Consider the following 18,486-nt stretch of genomic DNA (forward strand, 5'->3'; position numbering starts at 1 on the left):
ACGAGTGCAGGTCTATGCCCTGAAAAAACAAAATCTCGAAATAGACAAAATCTGGAATTGAGACTTTATGGATTGCAAGACAGTGAACCTTTACACCACTAGCATGTCGGCAAACGAGCTTGCTGCGTGTCTTCGTGTAAAGGAGGTCAGCAGCTCCCACTCATCGCCTTATATAGGCAGGTATGTATCGTTACTTTCAGAGCCTAACCTTTCCCACAGAACGCGCCAGGATAATCCTTTTTTGACCCCCGTGCAACAAGTAGCTAAACAGATTGTGGAGCTACGGCCAGCTCCTGTCTCTGCTGTTGCGACTCTGTCGAATTCTGCGTTGTCTCGTCAGTCCGGTTATTCTTCTAATAAGCACTCGATGAATACTGTACTTTCTGCACGGAAAGAAACAGGTAAGCTAGCTGAGGGCTGTTCGCTAACGACCACTGGGCCATCATCTCGGGCAATTTCTAGTTACAAACCAGCAATCCGAAACCTATGTCCCCAACCAGAGTCACATCCTCGGGATTATAGTACGCTTAAGATAGTCAGCAGACTGCCAAGTGCCTCAGACCATGTTCTTCGACCAACCACAACGGCTACTGCGCCTTATCTACTTGCTCCCGGAGGACAGTATATTTCACAGTTAGTTATTTCTAGAAGTTCGTCGCAGCTCAACCGGCCATCAACAGGCTCTGGTTCTAGAGTACCTTCAATTCGTCCTGCCTCTTTCTCTATGTCAACCAGTAATAGCACGACATCGTGCGTCTCACAAACTTCCCAGGCTACACATAGTTCACTAGTACCACTTAATACGCTTGAGAACGACGAGCTAGATGCCCGTGAACGAGAATTAGAATTAGAGCTACAACGAATCCAAGTGGAGCGCCAAGCTCGAGCGGTAATTAAAGCATCAGCACAGCTACAGAAAGAACCACCTGATCAGACAAATAACCCCCTTATAGATTTACCCGTTCGACTATCCGTGCCAGCAGAAGCTGCGAAGAGTAGTGCATCTACACGAACCATAGTAGAATCAGCAAATATACACACAAACGATCCATTAGTAAGCTCCTTGACTGCGTTGTCAAGGTCTTCGTCTAGAAATGTGTTCTTGGAGTCATATGTAGCAGAGGAAACTGTACGCAGGTGTCTCCAGAGATCCAATATGACTGGGTCACAACCATTAGCCAGCCACAGTGGTGAAGACGTATGTTCCTCTCAAGCCAGCATCCTCACTGCTGTTCATTTAGAGCAAACAAACACAGAAGATCGAAGCAGCCCACAGGTGGCAGCATGCGCCCTAAAGAGATTGATTTCGGAGCTTCTGGAGCACCCCCGGGCAATGTCCCCAACTGCGGACCGTTCAGGGACATTCACGAAGCAAAGTGTGGAATCTCAGTCAGAATCTAGCAGTCCATATCTAAATACGTATTCAGCGCGAGACTATGTGACACACGAAGACGTCCTCTCTGTTTTTGACGAAGACAACTCTTTGAATTTTAATCGGTTTAAGTACCTAGCAAAGAAATTCTATGGACGTATAAGCAAAGCAAAACTCTGGTCCGTTGCAAAGGAGATAGACTTGATGGATAGCATAGACGAGAAGGTAGACTATTTGTATTCGTTCTTATTCAACAGGTGAACATAAACTGTCCGCCCTCTTTCGCACGTCTATTGAAGGTGTCTAAGAGGGTGAGAATCTTCATCTGCTCTAGCTCTATGTCGAGAAGAATGTGTTCTATTGATACGGGCTCGTCCGTCGCAGTGCCATCTCCAAAGACGAACGGGGCTCGTTCTCGTTTGCGCCCAGCCTTGAAGACGAACGGCGTGCTGGCCAAAAGGTTCGTAATGTCATATAAACGTCTTGTCTCTACTCCAGTCAGCTTATGCAGTTCATAAAAGGTTGCTTTTCCGCACCGCTGGAGCGCCTCAACAACCTTTCTGGTCATAGCATCGAGCCCCTCATGCGCTCCCTGGCGTTGGGGACGTGTGCTCGATATACATGGGTATGCTCTTTTTGCAAGTGGCTCCAACGATGATATTCCCTCAAAGACTTGGTGAGTAGCGCCCTCCCTGTTTGTGTTTGTTGTAGTTAGTGCACGTTTTGAACCAATCATACTAGCCATATCAGATGCCTTTTGCTGGAGATTGGTGTCCAGATAGGCTGGCGTCGCGGGTCCCGGATGTGGATATATGTCTGTTATCATTTCCTCATGCCAGTGCATCGGGAACTGCACCGAATGAGAGAAGGAGGGAGGTCTGAATTCGTTTGTACAGCCAAGTAAATTAGCTGGGAAGTGAGATTCACAGACTGCCGAAAACGCATACAGGTCATCACCGCCAACGGTGTGCTCAGATACATCTTGAATATAAGCCGGGGAGTCGCGGCCTGCAGATGGGCCGGGAGACTTGGTGGTCATTTGGTTTAATATAAAATGTCTCGAGAGGTGCCAAAGCTATGATAGTAACCCATTGCATATTAATGCGACACTTATGAAGATTTCAGTGGATACCTTTCTTTTAAAAATGGAAACCCAAAAGAATTAAAACCATTTTCTCTAATCCCGTGGATCAGTTGACCTGAAGGTGTGGGCGCCGGAATAGCTGTGGAATCTCCCTTATTATGGCCTTTCTGTGCTATAGTATCAGTGTTGGTCTTCTACCGCAGCTTTTTGTGTCTTTGCAAAGACTTACGAAGTCTACACAACTCAAGTAATCTATTGTATTAATCTACCAAGTAGTCAACTAATGAAATTATTCTATCGCCACTGAGAAGCTATACAATTGTGGGCAGATGTGTGTTCTGTTTCTCTTCTTTTTATCTACGTTCTGATTGAACCTGCTCTTTTGTTATCGAACTACTACACCTTAATGCAAGAACATTTTTTAATATCTGGTCTTTTGTGGCCATTAGTCGACGGGTATTTGGTCCTTATTAGTAGTTGCAGGAGACTATTGCCTCAGATTATGTTTATAGGGTGGATATAGATTGAAGTGAAAAAACCACTTTCAGAAGCAGAAGCCTGCAAGATAAAGAACTTCACTATCTTTGCAATTAGTCTAACGGACGGAAAAGATTTGAACAGTTGTTAAGAGCTTTTACATAACCCTCGTCACTGCTTAAGGCTTAACTATCAAGAAATTATGGTTTCTTCTCCATCCTGTTGCACCAGGGCATAACGACGCAGTAGTTTTGGAAACGGCTGCATATAGTTCCGCTTAAGTGACGCGATAGGCGCCTGCCAACGTTTGATCATTGTCTAAGTTCAGCTTCGTTTCCACATCGGCAAAGACTCCAGCAAATGGAAAAGAAAATGGACAGCACTGCAGATAATCTGATCATACGCCCAGACCACTTATCATCCACGCTGAGTATTTACGGTCCCTTGAGCCCGAGATACCCTTCCTCGCCATCACAGTATCTTCAGAAACAGATCCCCAGAGTGTCCTGTGCTGCTGATACTGCGTGTGCGTCGGTACTGCTGAAGCTTAAGTCCTCTCGGGTCATTAAGTTGTGGAGCCCTCAGGAGGAGGCCATGCTCATTTCCTTTTACGGTTATTTTCAGAGTAGCTGGAGTCTTTATCGTCCATACTTTGACCGTACAGTGTCGTCCATAAAGATGAAGTATCATAGCATCTCTAGAAACCGACGTAGTTTGGTCAGGAACGCTGCTACAACTTTCAAACCAGACGAGGATCGGGTGCAGTGCAGTGGACCATCCATACTTATGACAAACAGACTCGAGGCAATGAGGTACATTGAGCGTCTAGAAACCGTGGCTGCAGGTAATCCTGCGCTAGCTCTTCAATTGATGCGCATCTGTGGAACCTCCGCAGAATTAGACCAATTTACACAACAATTTGCATGTGATCTGCAAAGAGCAGATATGCACGAGGTCCTCAGCTCAATACCGCCTCTTCAGTCCGGTGGCGCACCAGCTGGCTTCGGTGCTGGTATCGCATATCGACAGGGGGCCCAGACTGACTTTACTTCTTATTCTGTCAATCAGTGCAGCACGTCACCAACAAACTACCCTGTAATAAGGGATCCTAGTGTATCTTTGTTCACAGCTGACTTTCTCTCGATGGATTCTGCCTATAATCCTGACCTGTGACATTTCTATACATTCATGCTTATCGCTGGGGCATCCATGGTGACCACGGTCTTATCTACGCCCTTCAATACCTCACCATTGATGATTATTTTGTTATTAGCGTTGTACTTCTGAATGGGTAAAAAGGGGGCTTCAAAGAGCATTGACAGACATGCGAGTAACGTGAAGAATACCATGCATTTTTCCGTAGCGAAGAATACTACGACACATATGAGAATTATAATCACAGTAAGAAGCCGCTTTGTGAGTACATTTTGGAGATATGCGAACAGTCTGTATGGTCTGCCCGTCAACAGAGTAAACGGTATTAGTGATAGAGTACTACAACAGAGGAGTGCGGCTGCATCGTACAGGATGTATCCTAGATAACCTGTCGCATTGACACTCGCTCCACTGAGATGAAACGGTGCTCTGATAATACTATACATGCACCGCAGTATTATGCTACCATACAACGCCACACAGACATTCGTTACTAGTTGCAATCTAGCCACATCACTAAGAGAAGACCCGCTTCCCCCCGTACCGAAGTACCCACCAATGGCACGCACACTAACAGGCGTACCACTGCTTGATCTAGAAGATCCTGGTGAAAGCTCAACTGCAGGAAGCAGAAGAGAGGTGAGGGACAAAAGAACGACAACAACCGGCGCATAGCTCCACATGGAAAGAAGCACACACGAAGTAGCGATAAATAGTCCCACATTGAGCCTCAGATATCGAAGTCCATTGGAAAGGCCGCCAATCCAATAGCATAGATATGTATCCCTCAGTTGAATGCTTCCATTAGGCTCCACAACAAACAAATCCCTAACAGTCCAGAGGCTATCTAACAAATCTGCAGAGGCCTTGACCTTTATCGTGGGATCCTTGTGTCCCTGTTCTACAAGCGGATAGAGAGCCATTCGTATGTAAAGCTCACGGTTAAACCACAATCTGGAAAGAAAGGCAAGCGCATTTGTGCTCCAAAGACCAAGTAAGTAGTCCTGAGGAACATAGAGTAACGATACTGCATTAAGCAGCTCTGGAACAAAACATAATGCTACGAACGCCAATCCAGCTACGGATGCAGGGAGGGTCATGATGCCCACCAGGCCTATGGTATAGACAATGGTTATTGGATAACGAGATGACAACCCTATTAACATTAGCAGGAGTAGCACGCTTGATACAATAAAGAGCGTGGTTGAATTCAACAGCGTTACGAGCACAGGGGAGATAGCAATACAGACCACAATTCCTAAGGAAATAGCCAACATTTCAGGGGTCAATACAGCTTCAGCTCCATAGAAGTGCAGCAGCGAGGGAGCAGTCAAGAACATTCCAGCCAACGACCCTGTGATCAAGGCTATTAGACTAACTTGAAGATTTGGTAGGCTGAACAAACGCCTAAGGATGGTAGAATGAGAAAAAGTATCTTCCTTGGTATCCTTCTCTTTGCTGGAGGAATTGGTGGCCGCAAAAACACCAGATACACGCATTAGGCCATATAGCAATGAAGTCCAGATACACAGGCCAACTAACGTCGTCAGTACGAAACGCAGCACTATCATTGTCTTCGGGTATGCAGTATACTGCTCGATGTGTGCACTGTGGAACCCACGATAGACAGTTAAAAGGAGCAGGCTTGGGTCACCCTGAGGGACATATCCTACCAGCATGAGAAAACCTGTGCAAAGTAAGGGAGTTATGTTGCAGAAAATTACTAGCAACAAACTTGCAAAAAGCGCAATCAAACCAAAGGATATCCTTGCAGCTTTCTTACGTCTTTGAGACGCGGCGGATAATGCAGCAAGTCCACTCTCAGAAAACGGAATAAAGAGCGAAATAAACAAGAGGACGTAGCACACTAAGCTAATTAACAAATAGCTACCACGTATTTTATATCCAATATGGCGTAGCTTCCCTACGTTGACAAGCGTTACCAGAATCATGAAGATGGCCCGTACAAATATAACAAAGAATAGCTTCAGTGCAAGCTCCTTTCCGGTATACTTGGAGAGAAACGAGAGACAGTAGTATCCGCCAGTAGCTATCAAGAGGAGGCCGCTCAGAAGCGCAGCCGTTCTGGACTGCGAATAAAGGGTAATGAAGAACACACAAAAACAATGCATAAGCGCGTGGTGCCTGAGTGTGGATTTTGCCTTTTGATATTGCTGCATTATGGATGTACTTTCGGGTCTCGTATCGCCCCTGCCATCACTAGTATTACCACTATTGAGCTGAGACACTTTCTCTTGCAGGGCGTAGGCAGTGAGCACGCTATCAGACCATCCGGGGAGAGCTGCGGATGATAAGAATGCGTTGCATATCAAGTGGATAATAAAGTATGCCATATAATGGCGCCCAGGGCTGATGTTTATGGTCAGTGTGATGTACTCAGCCGCGAGAAATGCATAGGGTGCATAAGGTTTCCCTTCAGTCATGGCGGAGATTGCTTGCAAAGAGCATAGAATGGCTCCTCCCACTGCCGTAAAGGGATTGAATAGAGGGCTAAGCAATAAGAGAAGATAGAAGACAGTGCTATTTGCGACCATTATGCACCTTGAGGAGAGGTATGAATAGATGGCAGTGCACGGAGCCAAGAAGAGAACAACCTCATAAGGCAATAGAGTTAAAGTGATGCAGAGATTGCAGCAAAATATGCAAGGAGCCCAGATAAGATCACCGAAGACGGGTTTGTGCAGCAAAAGAGAAACACCTATCTTTAGTTTTTCAAAACGCCTCTTGCTCGTGGCCGCTATAGTCTTCTCCTTACCATCTGGACTGAGTTCAGATTTGTATAAAACTTGCTGCTCTTTGGCTCGATCAGAAAATTTAACATAACCTTGCTTAAATATTCTTGGGGAGAGCTCCCGAAGATACAGGCCTTTCTTCATAAAGTAGAGGATAAGGGCGGAAAGGGAGAGTGTCAAGGTGGTAGAAACAATGCAGAGTGGCACTACTAAAAAGATACTGATTGGACGTGCATAGAAAAGGCTCAAAACAGGAAGGACATAGCTAATCGATATATAAGTGAGACCTCCTAACAACATAGAACACTTACGGGTCTTGTCCGCTTGAGATAAACCCTTGTGCATAATCATGCCCCTATTACCTACCCCGTCTGAATTGGTGACTCCAAAGCCTGCGGTAAAAATGGAGTCGCCTGTGCAGTATAGCGTTAGTCCCTTGTTGATCAGCAACTCGTGCACGATCCTGCTGATAGGGAGAAGGAAAGCCAGTGCCAGAGGGTACCAGGCTCCAAAGAGAATCGGGGAAACACTGAGGAAGGAGAAGGCCAGAGTAAGAGAGGAGCAAAAACAGAGAGCTGCAAATCCATAGGGAATGATCTGCCTGTCTCCGACTGCTAGTAATAGAGCCAGTACTGCTATGGCCAAACCAGCACCGAGCGCCAGGAAAAAGGCAAAGATATCAAATCTTTCAAAGACAAGGCGATTGTGGACCCTGAACGACACGTAAAGCAAGTACTCTGCAAGGAAAGAAGCCAGCAAGTAAACTATATGTGTTTCGAAGTAGTTCGAGGAAATAAGATCTAGGATAAGCCCGGCAACAAGAGCCCGTAGCACCCCATCCCCTCCTGCAAGATATATAGAGGCTACGACTATCTGTGGCACGCAGACTAGTGTGCACGCTTTAGCCCAGCCCTTCATAGACAAAAGTGAAGGAAAGCAAACTAAAAGCAATTTATTAACCGGCGACGTAATGCCCAGAACCAGACCTGCAGTCAGGGTACTGATCCCTCACAATTGTTGAGCACCTACTAACGTCATCAAGCTGTCTCCGATAGTATTGCTTGTCTGCACCTGTCATATTTAAGAGGGGAAGCCCAGACTGGACATGGAAGTAGTAGCGCACGTTTTCAGCGTAGAGATCAGGGTCCTTGGACTCCTCCGTTGTTGGCACATATCTTGGCAAATAGCGGACAGTGCAAGTAGTCCTGAAGCACAGCATCATTTTGAGGATAGCCACCACCATGTTCTGGTGTGCGTCGCTGACGTCTAGTATTCTTCTGTCATATGTGATATGGCAGGCGTGAACCGGTTTCCCGGGAACAAAGAGACCGCGTTTGAATGTTATAAAGACAGTCCCATTTGTTGTAGTTCCCTCGGGTGCGCCCGCAACAAGTGGCCACTCTCGGGGGAGTCCCAGAGGCCCAGAGGCTAAGAGTGTCCTCTCTTGAATAGCCTTCTGAATTTTCTTCTTCGAATCAGGATCGTTACGGTCGACAAACAGCCCTTGGTTTGATAGTTCTACAAGTCCAAAGATGGGCATGTTGCGAATACTAGCTTTGTTGATATGCGAAGTAAATCCTAGCATCGCCAAGATTGCTCCATCGAGAGAGGTGGTGTGATTGTATATTAAGAGATGATCTACTTCGCTATTCGGCTTATTCTGCACATCCTTCTCTATAATCCTACAACCCGTTGACCAGACAAAGAGCCAAGTGACGAACATGGTCTGCGCCCGTATGAGGGTCCTCCGAAAAGGGTTGATAGGCCTTGTAAGATCTAGCTTCAAGGTTAGAATGCGCAGTGATACAAAGGCTATTATGAACGAGAGCACCATAGTTAATAATCTGAAGGGAAATAAAATCGGAGAGGCGATGAACTGCAAGCTCCAGAGATAATAATAACGCAGAGTCCTTTGAGGTCTAACGGGGACAAATGCATGCAAACCTTTCAGTTCCTTAGAAGGTGTGTCCATCCTTGGGTCAAAGACCGAAGAGCAAGGGGCCAAATAATTTGCACAACCCTTTTGCAATCTTTGTAAAAATGTCTTTTAATATTAAATTTCCATAGCTCTCCTACAAATCCTCTTATGCCTTTCCACAATCTCTTGATGGCGACGCGGGCGGGAGCTCTCTACATCTCGGACCAGATGCTCACGGTGGACCTGCGGCCGACCATTCATTATGAACCCTTACTATCACTTTTGAGCCGCGCTACTGTATCTCTTCGAAACGAGCCAAACATAGTCAGGCTAGCGCTTGGAGATGCTCACCCAGGAATCGTTACTTTAAACCGGCGCAAATGGGTGCTCTCTCGGGAGGCTATCGACTTTCATTGTTCTGAAAAGGTATATGTTGTTGGAGACCTCCATGGAAACTACTCTGCATTAATAATCTTACTGTTAGAGGCAAACATTCTTCGCCGTAATGATGCTGGCTACCTCTCTATTGACCAGAATGCCTTCCAGTCCACGCATCTCGTCTTCTTAGGAGACTATGTGGATCGAATGTCCCACTCCATAGAGATCATTGCTCTCCTTTGTTATCTAAAGCTGTCCTATCCTAGCAAGATTACATTGTTGCGTGGAAATCACGAGACTATCGCAACGTCTATGGGAAACACCACTCACAAAGAGCTTTGCATCAAATACGGTAGGGAGCGCGGTGGTAACATCTACAGAATGCTGACGAAGTTCTTCTGCTCTCTTCCACTGGCGTGTCTCATAAATTCCATTGCCCTATGCATTCATGGGGGAATACATGCCCCAGAGCCGGCTCGAATAGGTGACCTGGACATAATAAACCGGTTTCGCGAGCCTGATCAATTAAGAAAGAAAGCAACTCCCTATTATGACCACCTACAGAATCTTCTATGGTCAGATTATGTTGATGAAGATCCTGACGAGGCAGACAAGGGGGGAATATGTCATAACGCCGATCGCGCTACCGGGATTCTATACGGTCCAACCGCGCTTCATTCTTTCATCAGCTCTAACGGGCTATCAATGATAATTAGGGGTCATGAGTGTGTCCCAGATGGCTTCCTCACCAATGAGTTTGGAGCTCATAACACGATATTCTCATCTCCTCTCTACGATGATAAAAACAGCGGTGCAATAATGCTTCTTATCAAGCCATCCGAAGCAGATATTCCTGCATCATACAGGCCTCAAAACATACATCTAACTAAGAAGGAATTTATAGCCACATTTTCACTAGCATACACTAATATCTTTCAACACGATACAATGAAGATACATCCTCTCATATTAGCAAGATCTACTGGCCTAGTTCCAGTTCCTCAGCGAATATACAAGATAGCCAACGCCCTGGAGCCTCGTGAGCCTGTCTCTAAGCATCTTAATCTTGAGTGCACTACTACAGCTCTTAGCCAACAGCATCCTATAGTGTATGATTCTGTCTTGTGTTTGGACGGGTGCTTACTTGACATCCCTCCCGATCACAACCCTCTAGCTGGCACTCCTGCGCCACTGTATGAGCTTCACGGATGCGATGGATCTTTTATCCTGGCCATACCTAGTATCAGACGATTCATTCGCTTACTATCAGAGCTGTGCTTGCATCTTGGGATCCCCAACTATGCTGTGCTGAGTGCCGTAGCTGACCACTACAAATGGCTTGTTGCTCCGAATGGATATAAGTACGAGTTTACCAAGGTCGAGATATCACAAGGGAGTATGCGGCACTACTATTTACAACTCGGAGAAAGGACTGTTTGTGTCCCAAGAGTTCTGTCCCAGCCCATATTCCCCCTCAAAACGCTGATTCTCTTGGCCAGAAAGTCTGAGAAGAGCTTTCTACATGCCTTGGCATGTCTATCTAAGCTTCAAACCAAGCTCCTGGCCCTAAATACCAGTGTTGATGCCGGCCCATCTCTTTTCAATAAGTTGGCCTCCGTGCTCTTGGCTCACGCCTGATTGGTTTTCTAGTTAATGATGCCTGAAAACTACTCTAGAATAGGCTATGACCCCGTCTTCGGCGACCGCTGTAACGACTAACGGGCTTAGCATCCTTTCCGTCTAGCCTAGCCTTGACTACTTGGTGCAGTTTCCACTCACGACTGAATTTAGCAGGTTGTTGCCATTTTTTACCCTTAAGGAAACCTCCTGCGCGTCGCTTTTCAGCGTTACTCATTTGCCTAACCTTAGAGTACCCTATTTGCTCTTGCGCCTCAGTATCCCCAGTAGGGTCGTCTCCATCTAAAGCCGCAGGTAGCTGTTCAGGCTTATGCCCCGAGAATAAAAGGAGATAGAACTTCTTCGCCATAGTACTGTTTGGATAATCGATAATAAGGCCGCCAGTGAAGCCCGCCTTGATGGCGCAGTCTTGCATAAGCGAAATCTGGTCATTATTTTCAGGATATATCTGCAGAGCTGCCCGTGCTCCATGACAGAGACACGAGTATAAACTCTGAAAGAACCGAATGAGCCTTGCACGGGGATTCTCGCTCTTCTTGTTAGAGTAGCAAAGCCACTGGAGAGCAGAAACAGAAATGCAGCCGTCAAAAAGACCGTGGGTAAACGTGAGGCCATCACCCACGTCTTGTTCGACAAGATGGGGATTGTCGTTTATGCTCAGCATTGCAGGTGAGATGTCAACGCCTATATGCTCATGACCAGCCTCAGTCAACACCTGACCAGATATCCCGGAGCCACACCCGACATCCAAAATCAAGCAGGGCTGATTGGGAGGTAAAGCGAGGAGCTGCAGTGCACGCTCTGCCATCTGTCGCTGGATATACATTATTCGTGTGTTCTGGGTGTATTTGGCGACTTCAAACTGATTGTAAAACAGGTCAGCAGGGCCTGAGGCCTCGGGTCTAGACATAAGATAAATAAATCAATTATTTTTTAAGTTTAGAAGGAGCAAGCTCTCGTGTGATCGGGGGACTCGATGAGGTGTCTAAGAACAAGCTTACATACAATTAACAATATTTTAAGACTAAACAGAACACCTTTTTATAATTATCGCAATCAGTCCCTTAAAACAAAATGACCATTGTTCCTGGTCGAAACATTGACAAGGGATTTGCACTGATTAAGGAGGCCGTCGTAAGCGACAATGCCAAGAAGTATCCTGAGGCATATGAAAAGTATAAGAAAGGAATTGAGCTCATCTCCATTGGCCTTACGTCTGAGACCATAAAGGGTCGAAAGGAAAATCTAGAGAGTTATCTCGAAAAGGCCAGGTTTAGGATGAAACAACTTGAACAGGTCCTGGTTACCGCACGCGAAAAGGCCAACATGAAAGGTTTGGGACCAAAGCAAAGTCCTGCTCCTGCACAGCCAAAGAAAGATTTGACACCTCAAGAGCCTCGTAAGAATAATTCTGCCAACGACAGTGTAGAAGACTCAAAGCCAAAGAAAGCGATTAAGCAGAAGACTGGGGAGGATGACGCCCTCAAGGCTGCGATCTCTAATGTAATTATTCGCATGAAGCCTGATGTTAAATGGGATGACGTTGTTGGTCTTACAACGGCTAAAGAGGCCCTCAAAGAGGCTGTCATTCTGCCGTTTAAATTTCCCCAGCTTTTCCAAGGCAAGCGCGAGCCGTGGCGCGGGATCCTCCTGTACGGATGCCCCGGCACCGGCAAGTCGTTCCTCGCGAAGGCGGTCGCTGCAGAGTGCGACGCCACCTTCTTCTCTGTCTCGAGCTCGGACCTGGTGTCGAAGTACGTCGGCGAGTCTGCCCGCCTCATCAAGGCCCTCTTCGAGCTGGCCCGCGCAGAGAAGCAGGCCGTCATCTTCATCGACGAGATTGACGCCCTTGCCTCTGCTAGGGGCGGCGGAGAGGAGAGCGACGCGTCTCGCCAGATCAAGACCGAGTTCCTCGTGCAGATGCAGGGCGTCGGCAAGACCGGCGGGAACGTCCTGGTTCTGGGCGCGACAAACTACCCGGAGGCGCTCGACAGCGCCATCCGCCGCCGCTTCGAGAAGCGCATCGAGATCGTCCTCCCAGACGCCGCTGCCAGAGCAAATATCATAAAGAATTGCATCGGCACTACGCCCAATGTGCTAGCAGATGAGGATATCACTGAGCTCGGACAGCAAACAGAAAACTACTCTGGCTCTGACCTCAGCATATTGTGCAAGGAAGCTCTCATGGACCCCGTGCGCGTGTTGCAGAAGGTGTCCTACTTCCGCCTCAATAAGATCACAGGCATGTACGAGGTTTCAGCATCAGACATGCCCGGCGCTGAGAAGAAAGACTTTATGGATATTCCCAACGATAAGCTGACGGTTCCCTATGTCACTGTGAGTAGCCTGTTGCGTGCCAAGGCAGCCGTGAAGTCGAGCGTCTCCCAAGCTGACAAGTCGCGCATAGCGAAGTTCACAGCGGAGTTCGGCTCCACCTGAGCTGTTATAGCTCTGCCGTCATAGCCTTTACAGCCGCCTTTCCTCCAAGGTCGAAGTGAGATATCCAGTTGTCTGTGTCTGTGCGCTTATCAGTCTTCGTTTTTCTTTCTGATTGGGCCTATTAAGGCTGGAGCAGTCTACCGTGAAGTGACGCGTGGTCTCGATTGTATGGTCGTGCGAAAGCATTTCCAGTCGCAAGCACAGGCTTCCAACAACCTCCGAATCGAGGACGATTGGGTAGGTGTCGGATATTTGTGTAAACTGACGATCCTTATGTGTCATGTTCCTGCTGAATGTAAATGGGCGGGCCGCGACTTCACCGACCACTCGGGAGTCAGCACCTGGGACCGGCGCCGTGCAGAGCTGCAGCTTCACCAAGAGATAGTGCAAGGACTCAAGAAAGAGGGGCGGCGGGGGACAGAGCACGATGCACTCGTTGGGGATCTGGACGGAAGGTCCGTGGTTTGTCTGGATTCTGGTAAGAATGCGATTGGCGGCGTCGTTAGTCTTACAGCGTGTGCCAAGCTCCGACCTGACTACGATGTTGTGGACCGATAGAAGAAGAGGGGCACAGGAGTTCACGCGCAGAGACACCCACCTTGGCAGTCCTGGCTGCACCGGGACGGTGGGGCAGATGTTTCCATGCCCATCCAGGTATAGTACATGCAAGGATGTCTCGGCCGAGGACGCCCGAGTCTGTGTCTCTTCGTCCACGGATACGCGGCTGTCTGCGAGACGCTCGGTGTGGTCCATAAGTCGTGTGCGCTGCCTTGCAAGCTTGTCATACCGTATCATGTATCCCTTGAGACGCTTCGCCCTCTGCTTGGCCTCCATGTTGTTTTCCAATCCACACATGCTTTTATTATGACAGAGCCTCAATCCAACAATTTGGGTGTCACTGACCGCAAAAGACTCGTTTCTGCGGGGTGTCGATCGCCCTGCTACCTGTCTACGCAAGCGCTCTGTGGATTTACTAGCATATGCTAATTCACATCGACGTAAGAAAATCGACGAGGTCTTCCGAATCTACCGAACACCTTACCATATTGGCAAAGATACTGTCAGGCTTGTGAAACAGCACGCGCGGAGGACCCTGCTCGACTATTTGACCACCGGCCATAACAATAACCCTATCCTGGTTGCAAACAGTGCGGAGTCTATGGGCTATCGTAATAATGATCTTTTGCTCCTTATATGCCCCCAGGGCATCCTGGATAGCCGTCTCTGCGGCACTATCCACGTGTGCTGTTACCTCGTCCAATAGGATGACTTCTGTGTCTCTGAGCAGCGCGTGGGCTACGCACAGAAGCTGTCGCTGTCCGAGCGAAAGGTTGCTGCCGTTATCAAAAAGGTGGTAGTCAAGTTGCTTTGACTGAGCTCGAAGTATTCACGCAAGTGCGTCTTCTCCAAGACACGCCACAGCTCCTCATCTGAGAACCGTCTATCCCCGGAGAGATAGGCTCGCAGTGTCCCGGAGAAAATAAAAGGATCCTGTGGTATCAGCGTCACCTTAGACCGTGCCTGATGTAAGCCCATCTTCAGCAGGTTCAGGCCATTCAAGAGAATCTCAGACCCGCCTCTGGCTCGACAAGTCTGAGAATCGCATTGACAAGGGATGACTTGCCAGACCCTGTCTTTCCTATGATTGCAACGCGCTCTCCCTTGCCGCTGTGAATGAGATCCCATGAAGCACAACTGGCAAATGCTGTTGATAGCGTAGCGAAAGATCTTGCACAATAAGCCCGAGAGTAGAGTCTGCCGGCAGCTACTTGGGCTATGCGGAGCGCTTGTACTCTCTGGTTCAAGAGTAGCGTACTCTGCTACCCTTCCACGCTGGCCATAGAAAGATCCATTGCAACAATCCCGAAGCACATATCTATTAACATCATGACAACATCAAAGCCATTCATGAGTACGGTACCTGAAAATATCTCTCCGTTAGCAAAAGAAGACGTTATGATAGTGGACACAGTAACTACTGCGGACACACAGATAGATAGAAGGGTAGTTGTAAAGTGTAGCCATCTGTAGAGGGAAACATCCATCCAAAATGCCGCCTCCATAGCTAGGACGGCTCTGGCGTAGTAGCTTGCCGCCTGGGCTTCATACCTATACGCTCTAAGAGATGCCAGGTTGTAGTATGTGTCTAGAATAAAGTTACACACATGGCTATTCAAGAGGGAGGTGGTGCGTCGCAAGAGGGGCGACACAGCACGAAATCCCATGAACATCCAAAGGAACAGTCCCAGCAAGGGAACTAGCACAAACGTAGATGGCCAGCTCATCAGCAAAGTGGCCAGTAATGAACCCAGCACAAAGATGGAGTTCTCACATGTCGCTGCTAGGCCATTCTTCACCGTCAAATCACATGTACCTGTGTCTGCTATCAGGCGGTTAAGGATCCGTCCAATGGGGTGTGCGTCATAGAACGACATCGATGTATTGATAAGCCCCTCTTCCATGCTGTAGTACAGCTTCTCTGCCGCCTTCCGTGTGAACAGCATATAGAAGAGCTGCCCAACGAAGAGGATCACCATAAATGCAAAGGAGAACGACAAGAACAGACCTATGCAACCACCTGTGCTCAGCCCTAGCCGCTGTCGGTCCAGAAGTTGATGAGCAGCGACGCCAGTTGCAACATAAGTATACAGAAGACCCACATGACAACATAAATGACGAATTCCAGGTCCCGCCTGCCTTGAACCATAGCTTGTAATATTTAGAATTAACAGATCCCAGCTCCGTGCATTCTCCTCCTTAAGCACTGCTGCCATTCGATGCACTTGATAGTCAGAGTCGTGTTTCTCTACAGCCTGTATAGAGGTTAGTGAGGGACTTCTGCGACGGGCAGAGGAGAACAGTCTATATCTACGCTCTCTGGTGTCACTTCTTTGATCGTGCCAGCATCTATAAATAGCACCTTTAAGCACGAACGAAAGTAATGCATCTGATTGGTCGCCAACACAACGGTCTTCCCCCTTGCAAGTAGATACCCTTTGATGGTCTCGCTCCATAACGACTTGCAAACATGAGAGTCCAGAGAGGCGAACGGATCATCAAACAAGTAAATATCCGCGTCGGAGTAGATGGCCCTGGCAATTGATAATCGAGCTTTCTGTCCTCCAGACAGTGTCACACCGCGGCTGCCAACAAGTGTGGCAAGCCCCCCTGGTAGTTCAGAAAGGTCCCCATCCAGACAGGAGAGCCGAGTTGCAAGCTGCATTTTCTCTTCATCATAGGGTAAGAATAACTGGATATTGAACTGTATGGTCCCTGTAACACGGACGGCACCTGCGAGCAGTATGCAATACGGCCCACCGAGTGTATATGAGCGGAATCCGAACTACTTGATGTCGAAAGGGCCACCTCTCCCAGAATAGCCAATAGGAGCTCGACTTCCCGGAGCCAACACAGCCCCCCACCCCAACCAGGCACCCCCTAGGAATACTAAACTGCAAGGATCTAAGAACTGGCACGCACTCTGTCTCTAATTCGCGTACGGAAGACTGAAGTACGGTAATCTGCCTATGCATGGCTGCTAGCTCAACATAGTACTTCCTTAATCTGTCAGTTTGAGAGGAGCACCTGGAGGCATCAGGCGTTGCCGGCTGGGGCTTTGGAAGTAGGAGTCCATCGGGGGCATGGGGCTCGTCGCCCCTAGGAGAACCAGCGGCTGCCAGGGACGGCGTCTCGATCGGACCGTCCATTCCGCACCTACCAGCACATCTTCAGGAGCCTCTTCTCGAGTGCATTGTATGCGCCGAGCAGTTTAGAGCCGCCCTCATGGACAGCAATCTTCTGTTCCTGGCTTGTAAGATTGCTGTTAGAATTGAAAGAAGAGGGTATGTGTCTGTGGCACTGTCTCCCCCACGAATAACTCGGGTTGCCCACTGTCCATATAACAAACTGAGCCGCTGTGGAGTCGTTCTTTTCATGGAGCTTCCCACAATAATCGCCCTCGGGCAGAGTAAGAACCTGCCTCGCTCTGTGGCAGCTGACAATTGCAGAACTCAATGAAGAGATCAAGTACGGTAAATCGATAATGACGCGAGCAAATATAGTGAATAGATACGCAGCCGTATAGGCGTGGCCGTGTAAGGTGCCCGCTTAGCACTGACAAGAAGGCACAGAGAAGCATGGCGGGCCAAGTCATGTAGCCCACCAAGTGGATGCATGATCGCGCAAGGGTCATCCTTCCCACGTATATGAGCTCTTGACGCCTACGTGGGTGCATTCGACTCCTGCACAGCTCCTGATAATTATAGGCCTTTATCACCCGTAGCCCTGCTATTACTTCGGTGACATGCCGTGCACGGACATCGCGCGCAGCAGCATATCGTTTTTCCAGAAAGAGATTGTACAGGGTCAGGAGACTAATGAAGGGGAGCGTAACGAGGATGCCCCCAAATCCAGCAAGAGCACTCCTATCAATTTGAAAAACCAGGAATAAAACAATCATCAACAACTTAAGTGGCACCGCTATCATCCTTGGTATGTTCGACACTAGATTAGAAATGGAGCGGGCATCACCACTAATGAAAGTAATCACCGCCGGAGATAAAACGTGCGTCGCTGCAACATTGGGAATGCGTATGAGCTTCTTGTACAATAGCATCGAGATGGCCTGGGACACACGGATGCTCTGCTCAGCACAGATTGTTGATGCAATGGACTGGAAAAACGCCGTCAAAAGCTGTGCAACAAGGTTAATAACTATCCATACCCATGCCTCGCGGAATAAGCCAACAAGCACACTGCTACTAGAGTCGCGGAGGTCAGCTATATGACCAGTATCTAAGACCTTAAGGAGCTCTGTCATAGTCTTTGGTTGCACAAAAGAAAGAAATACAGCAAGTCCCATTAGTATGGAAGACACAGCAAAGAAGGGCCAGCTCGTCTTCATGACTAGAGAGCCGATTCGGGCGGGTCTAGCAGTTGCCCGTGCCACCGCCAAAGTGCCTTCCAGCTTAGTCAAGACCTTACCATAATTCATGTTTGTTGGCAGAGAAGGAATGTCTGATGGTTTTAATACCCTCTGCTTTCTCGCTCTTGCCACGAATGGTGTCATCCATAGAAATGTATAGTAGAGGATGAATGGGCAGCGCTCGCTCTGCGGCCGTGCACTGGGAAACGCAGTAAACTCGTAGCTCTCATATCGCTCAGCCCTATCTGCCATATGTCCCCTATCTGCCCGATTCTCGTCTGCCAGAGTCTAAGGGCTTTTATGGATTGGGGACAGAGGGGCGGCGAGGGGTCAGGCACGCGGAGCAGA

At 48.1% G+C, this 18,486-nt stretch overlaps 9 protein-coding genes and 1 pseudogene across 9 annotated transcripts; 4 read left to right on the plus strand and 6 right to left on the minus strand.

The window, feature by feature from the left end:
• Positions 1 to 67: 67 nt before the first annotated feature.
• Positions 68 to 1,633, plus strand: GL50803_004415 (uncharacterized protein; the record flags this gene model as incomplete). Its single annotated transcript, XM_001705018.1, has 1 exon — positions 68 to 1,633. The coding sequence occupies one exon, from the start codon at positions 68 to 70 to the stop codon at positions 1,631 to 1,633; it is 1,566 nt and encodes a 521-aa protein (XP_001705070.1).
• GL50803_004416 (E2F/DP family winged-helix DNA-binding domain-containing protein) lies at positions 1,623 to 2,411 on the minus strand (the record flags this gene model as incomplete). Its single annotated transcript, XM_038046109.1, has 1 exon — positions 1,623 to 2,411. The coding sequence occupies one exon, from the start codon at positions 2,409 to 2,411 to the stop codon at positions 1,623 to 1,625; it is 789 nt and encodes a 262-aa protein (XP_037902292.1).
• An 894-nt stretch (positions 2,412 to 3,305) lies between these two features.
• On the plus strand, positions 3,306 to 4,106 carry GL50803_004420 (uncharacterized protein; the record flags this gene model as incomplete). Its single annotated transcript, XM_038046110.1, has 1 exon — positions 3,306 to 4,106. The coding sequence occupies one exon, from the start codon at positions 3,306 to 3,308 to the stop codon at positions 4,104 to 4,106; it is 801 nt and encodes a 266-aa protein (XP_037902293.1).
• Positions 4,107 to 4,111: 5 nt separating this feature from the next.
• Positions 4,112 to 7,759, minus strand: GL50803_0015988 (uncharacterized protein; the record flags this gene model as incomplete). The annotated part of the gene is made up of 1 exon (XM_001705019.1): positions 4,112 to 7,759. The coding sequence occupies one exon, from the start codon at positions 7,757 to 7,759 to the stop codon at positions 4,112 to 4,114; it is 3,648 nt and encodes a 1,215-aa protein (XP_001705071.1).
• A 37-nt stretch (positions 7,760 to 7,796) lies between these two features.
• On the minus strand, positions 7,797 to 8,813 carry GL50803_0015987 (Lysophosphatidylcholine acyltransferase; the record flags this gene model as incomplete). Its single annotated transcript, XM_001705020.1, has 1 exon — positions 7,797 to 8,813. One exon carries the CDS (start codon positions 8,811 to 8,813, stop codon positions 7,797 to 7,799), a length of 1,017 nt encoding a protein of 338 aa, XP_001705072.1.
• Positions 8,814 to 8,927: 114 nt separating this feature from the next.
• Positions 8,928 to 10,775, plus strand: GL50803_00101904 (putative Serine/Threonine protein phosphatase; the record flags this gene model as incomplete). The annotated part of the gene is made up of 1 exon (XM_001705022.1): positions 8,928 to 10,775. The coding sequence occupies one exon, from the start codon at positions 8,928 to 8,930 to the stop codon at positions 10,773 to 10,775; it is 1,848 nt and encodes a 615-aa protein (XP_001705074.1).
• Positions 10,776 to 10,809: 34 nt separating this feature from the next.
• Positions 10,810 to 11,685, minus strand: GL50803_0021512 (putative S-adenosylmethionine-dependent methyltransferase; the record flags this gene model as incomplete). Its single annotated transcript, XM_001705023.1, has 1 exon — positions 10,810 to 11,685. The coding sequence occupies one exon, from the start codon at positions 11,683 to 11,685 to the stop codon at positions 10,810 to 10,812; it is 876 nt and encodes a 291-aa protein (XP_001705075.1).
• Positions 11,686 to 11,849: 164 nt separating this feature from the next.
• Positions 11,850 to 13,214, plus strand: GL50803_00101906 (Vacuolar protein sorting 4a; the record flags this gene model as incomplete). The annotated part of the gene is made up of 1 exon (XM_001705024.1): positions 11,850 to 13,214. One exon carries the CDS (start codon positions 11,850 to 11,852, stop codon positions 13,212 to 13,214), a length of 1,365 nt encoding a protein of 454 aa, XP_001705076.1.
• Positions 13,215 to 13,241: 27 nt separating this feature from the next.
• GL50803_00137699 (uncharacterized protein) lies at positions 13,242 to 14,069 on the minus strand (the record flags this gene model as incomplete). Its single annotated transcript, XM_038045727.1, has 1 exon — positions 13,242 to 14,069. The coding sequence occupies one exon, from the start codon at positions 14,067 to 14,069 to the stop codon at positions 13,242 to 13,244; it is 828 nt and encodes a 275-aa protein (XP_037902294.1).
• A 965-nt stretch (positions 14,070 to 15,034) lies between these two features.
• GL50803_00103946 (ABC transporter, putative) lies at positions 15,035 to 18,390 on the minus strand (annotated as a pseudogene; the record flags this gene model as incomplete).
• Between the last annotated feature and the right edge of the window lie 96 nt (positions 18,391 to 18,486).

This window comes from Giardia intestinalis, chromosome 5, assembly GCF_000002435.2.
Source record: "Giardia intestinalis strain WB C6 chromosome 5, whole genome shotgun sequence".
NCBI classification, from domain to species: Eukaryota; Fornicata; order Diplomonadida; family Hexamitidae; genus Giardia; species Giardia duodenalis.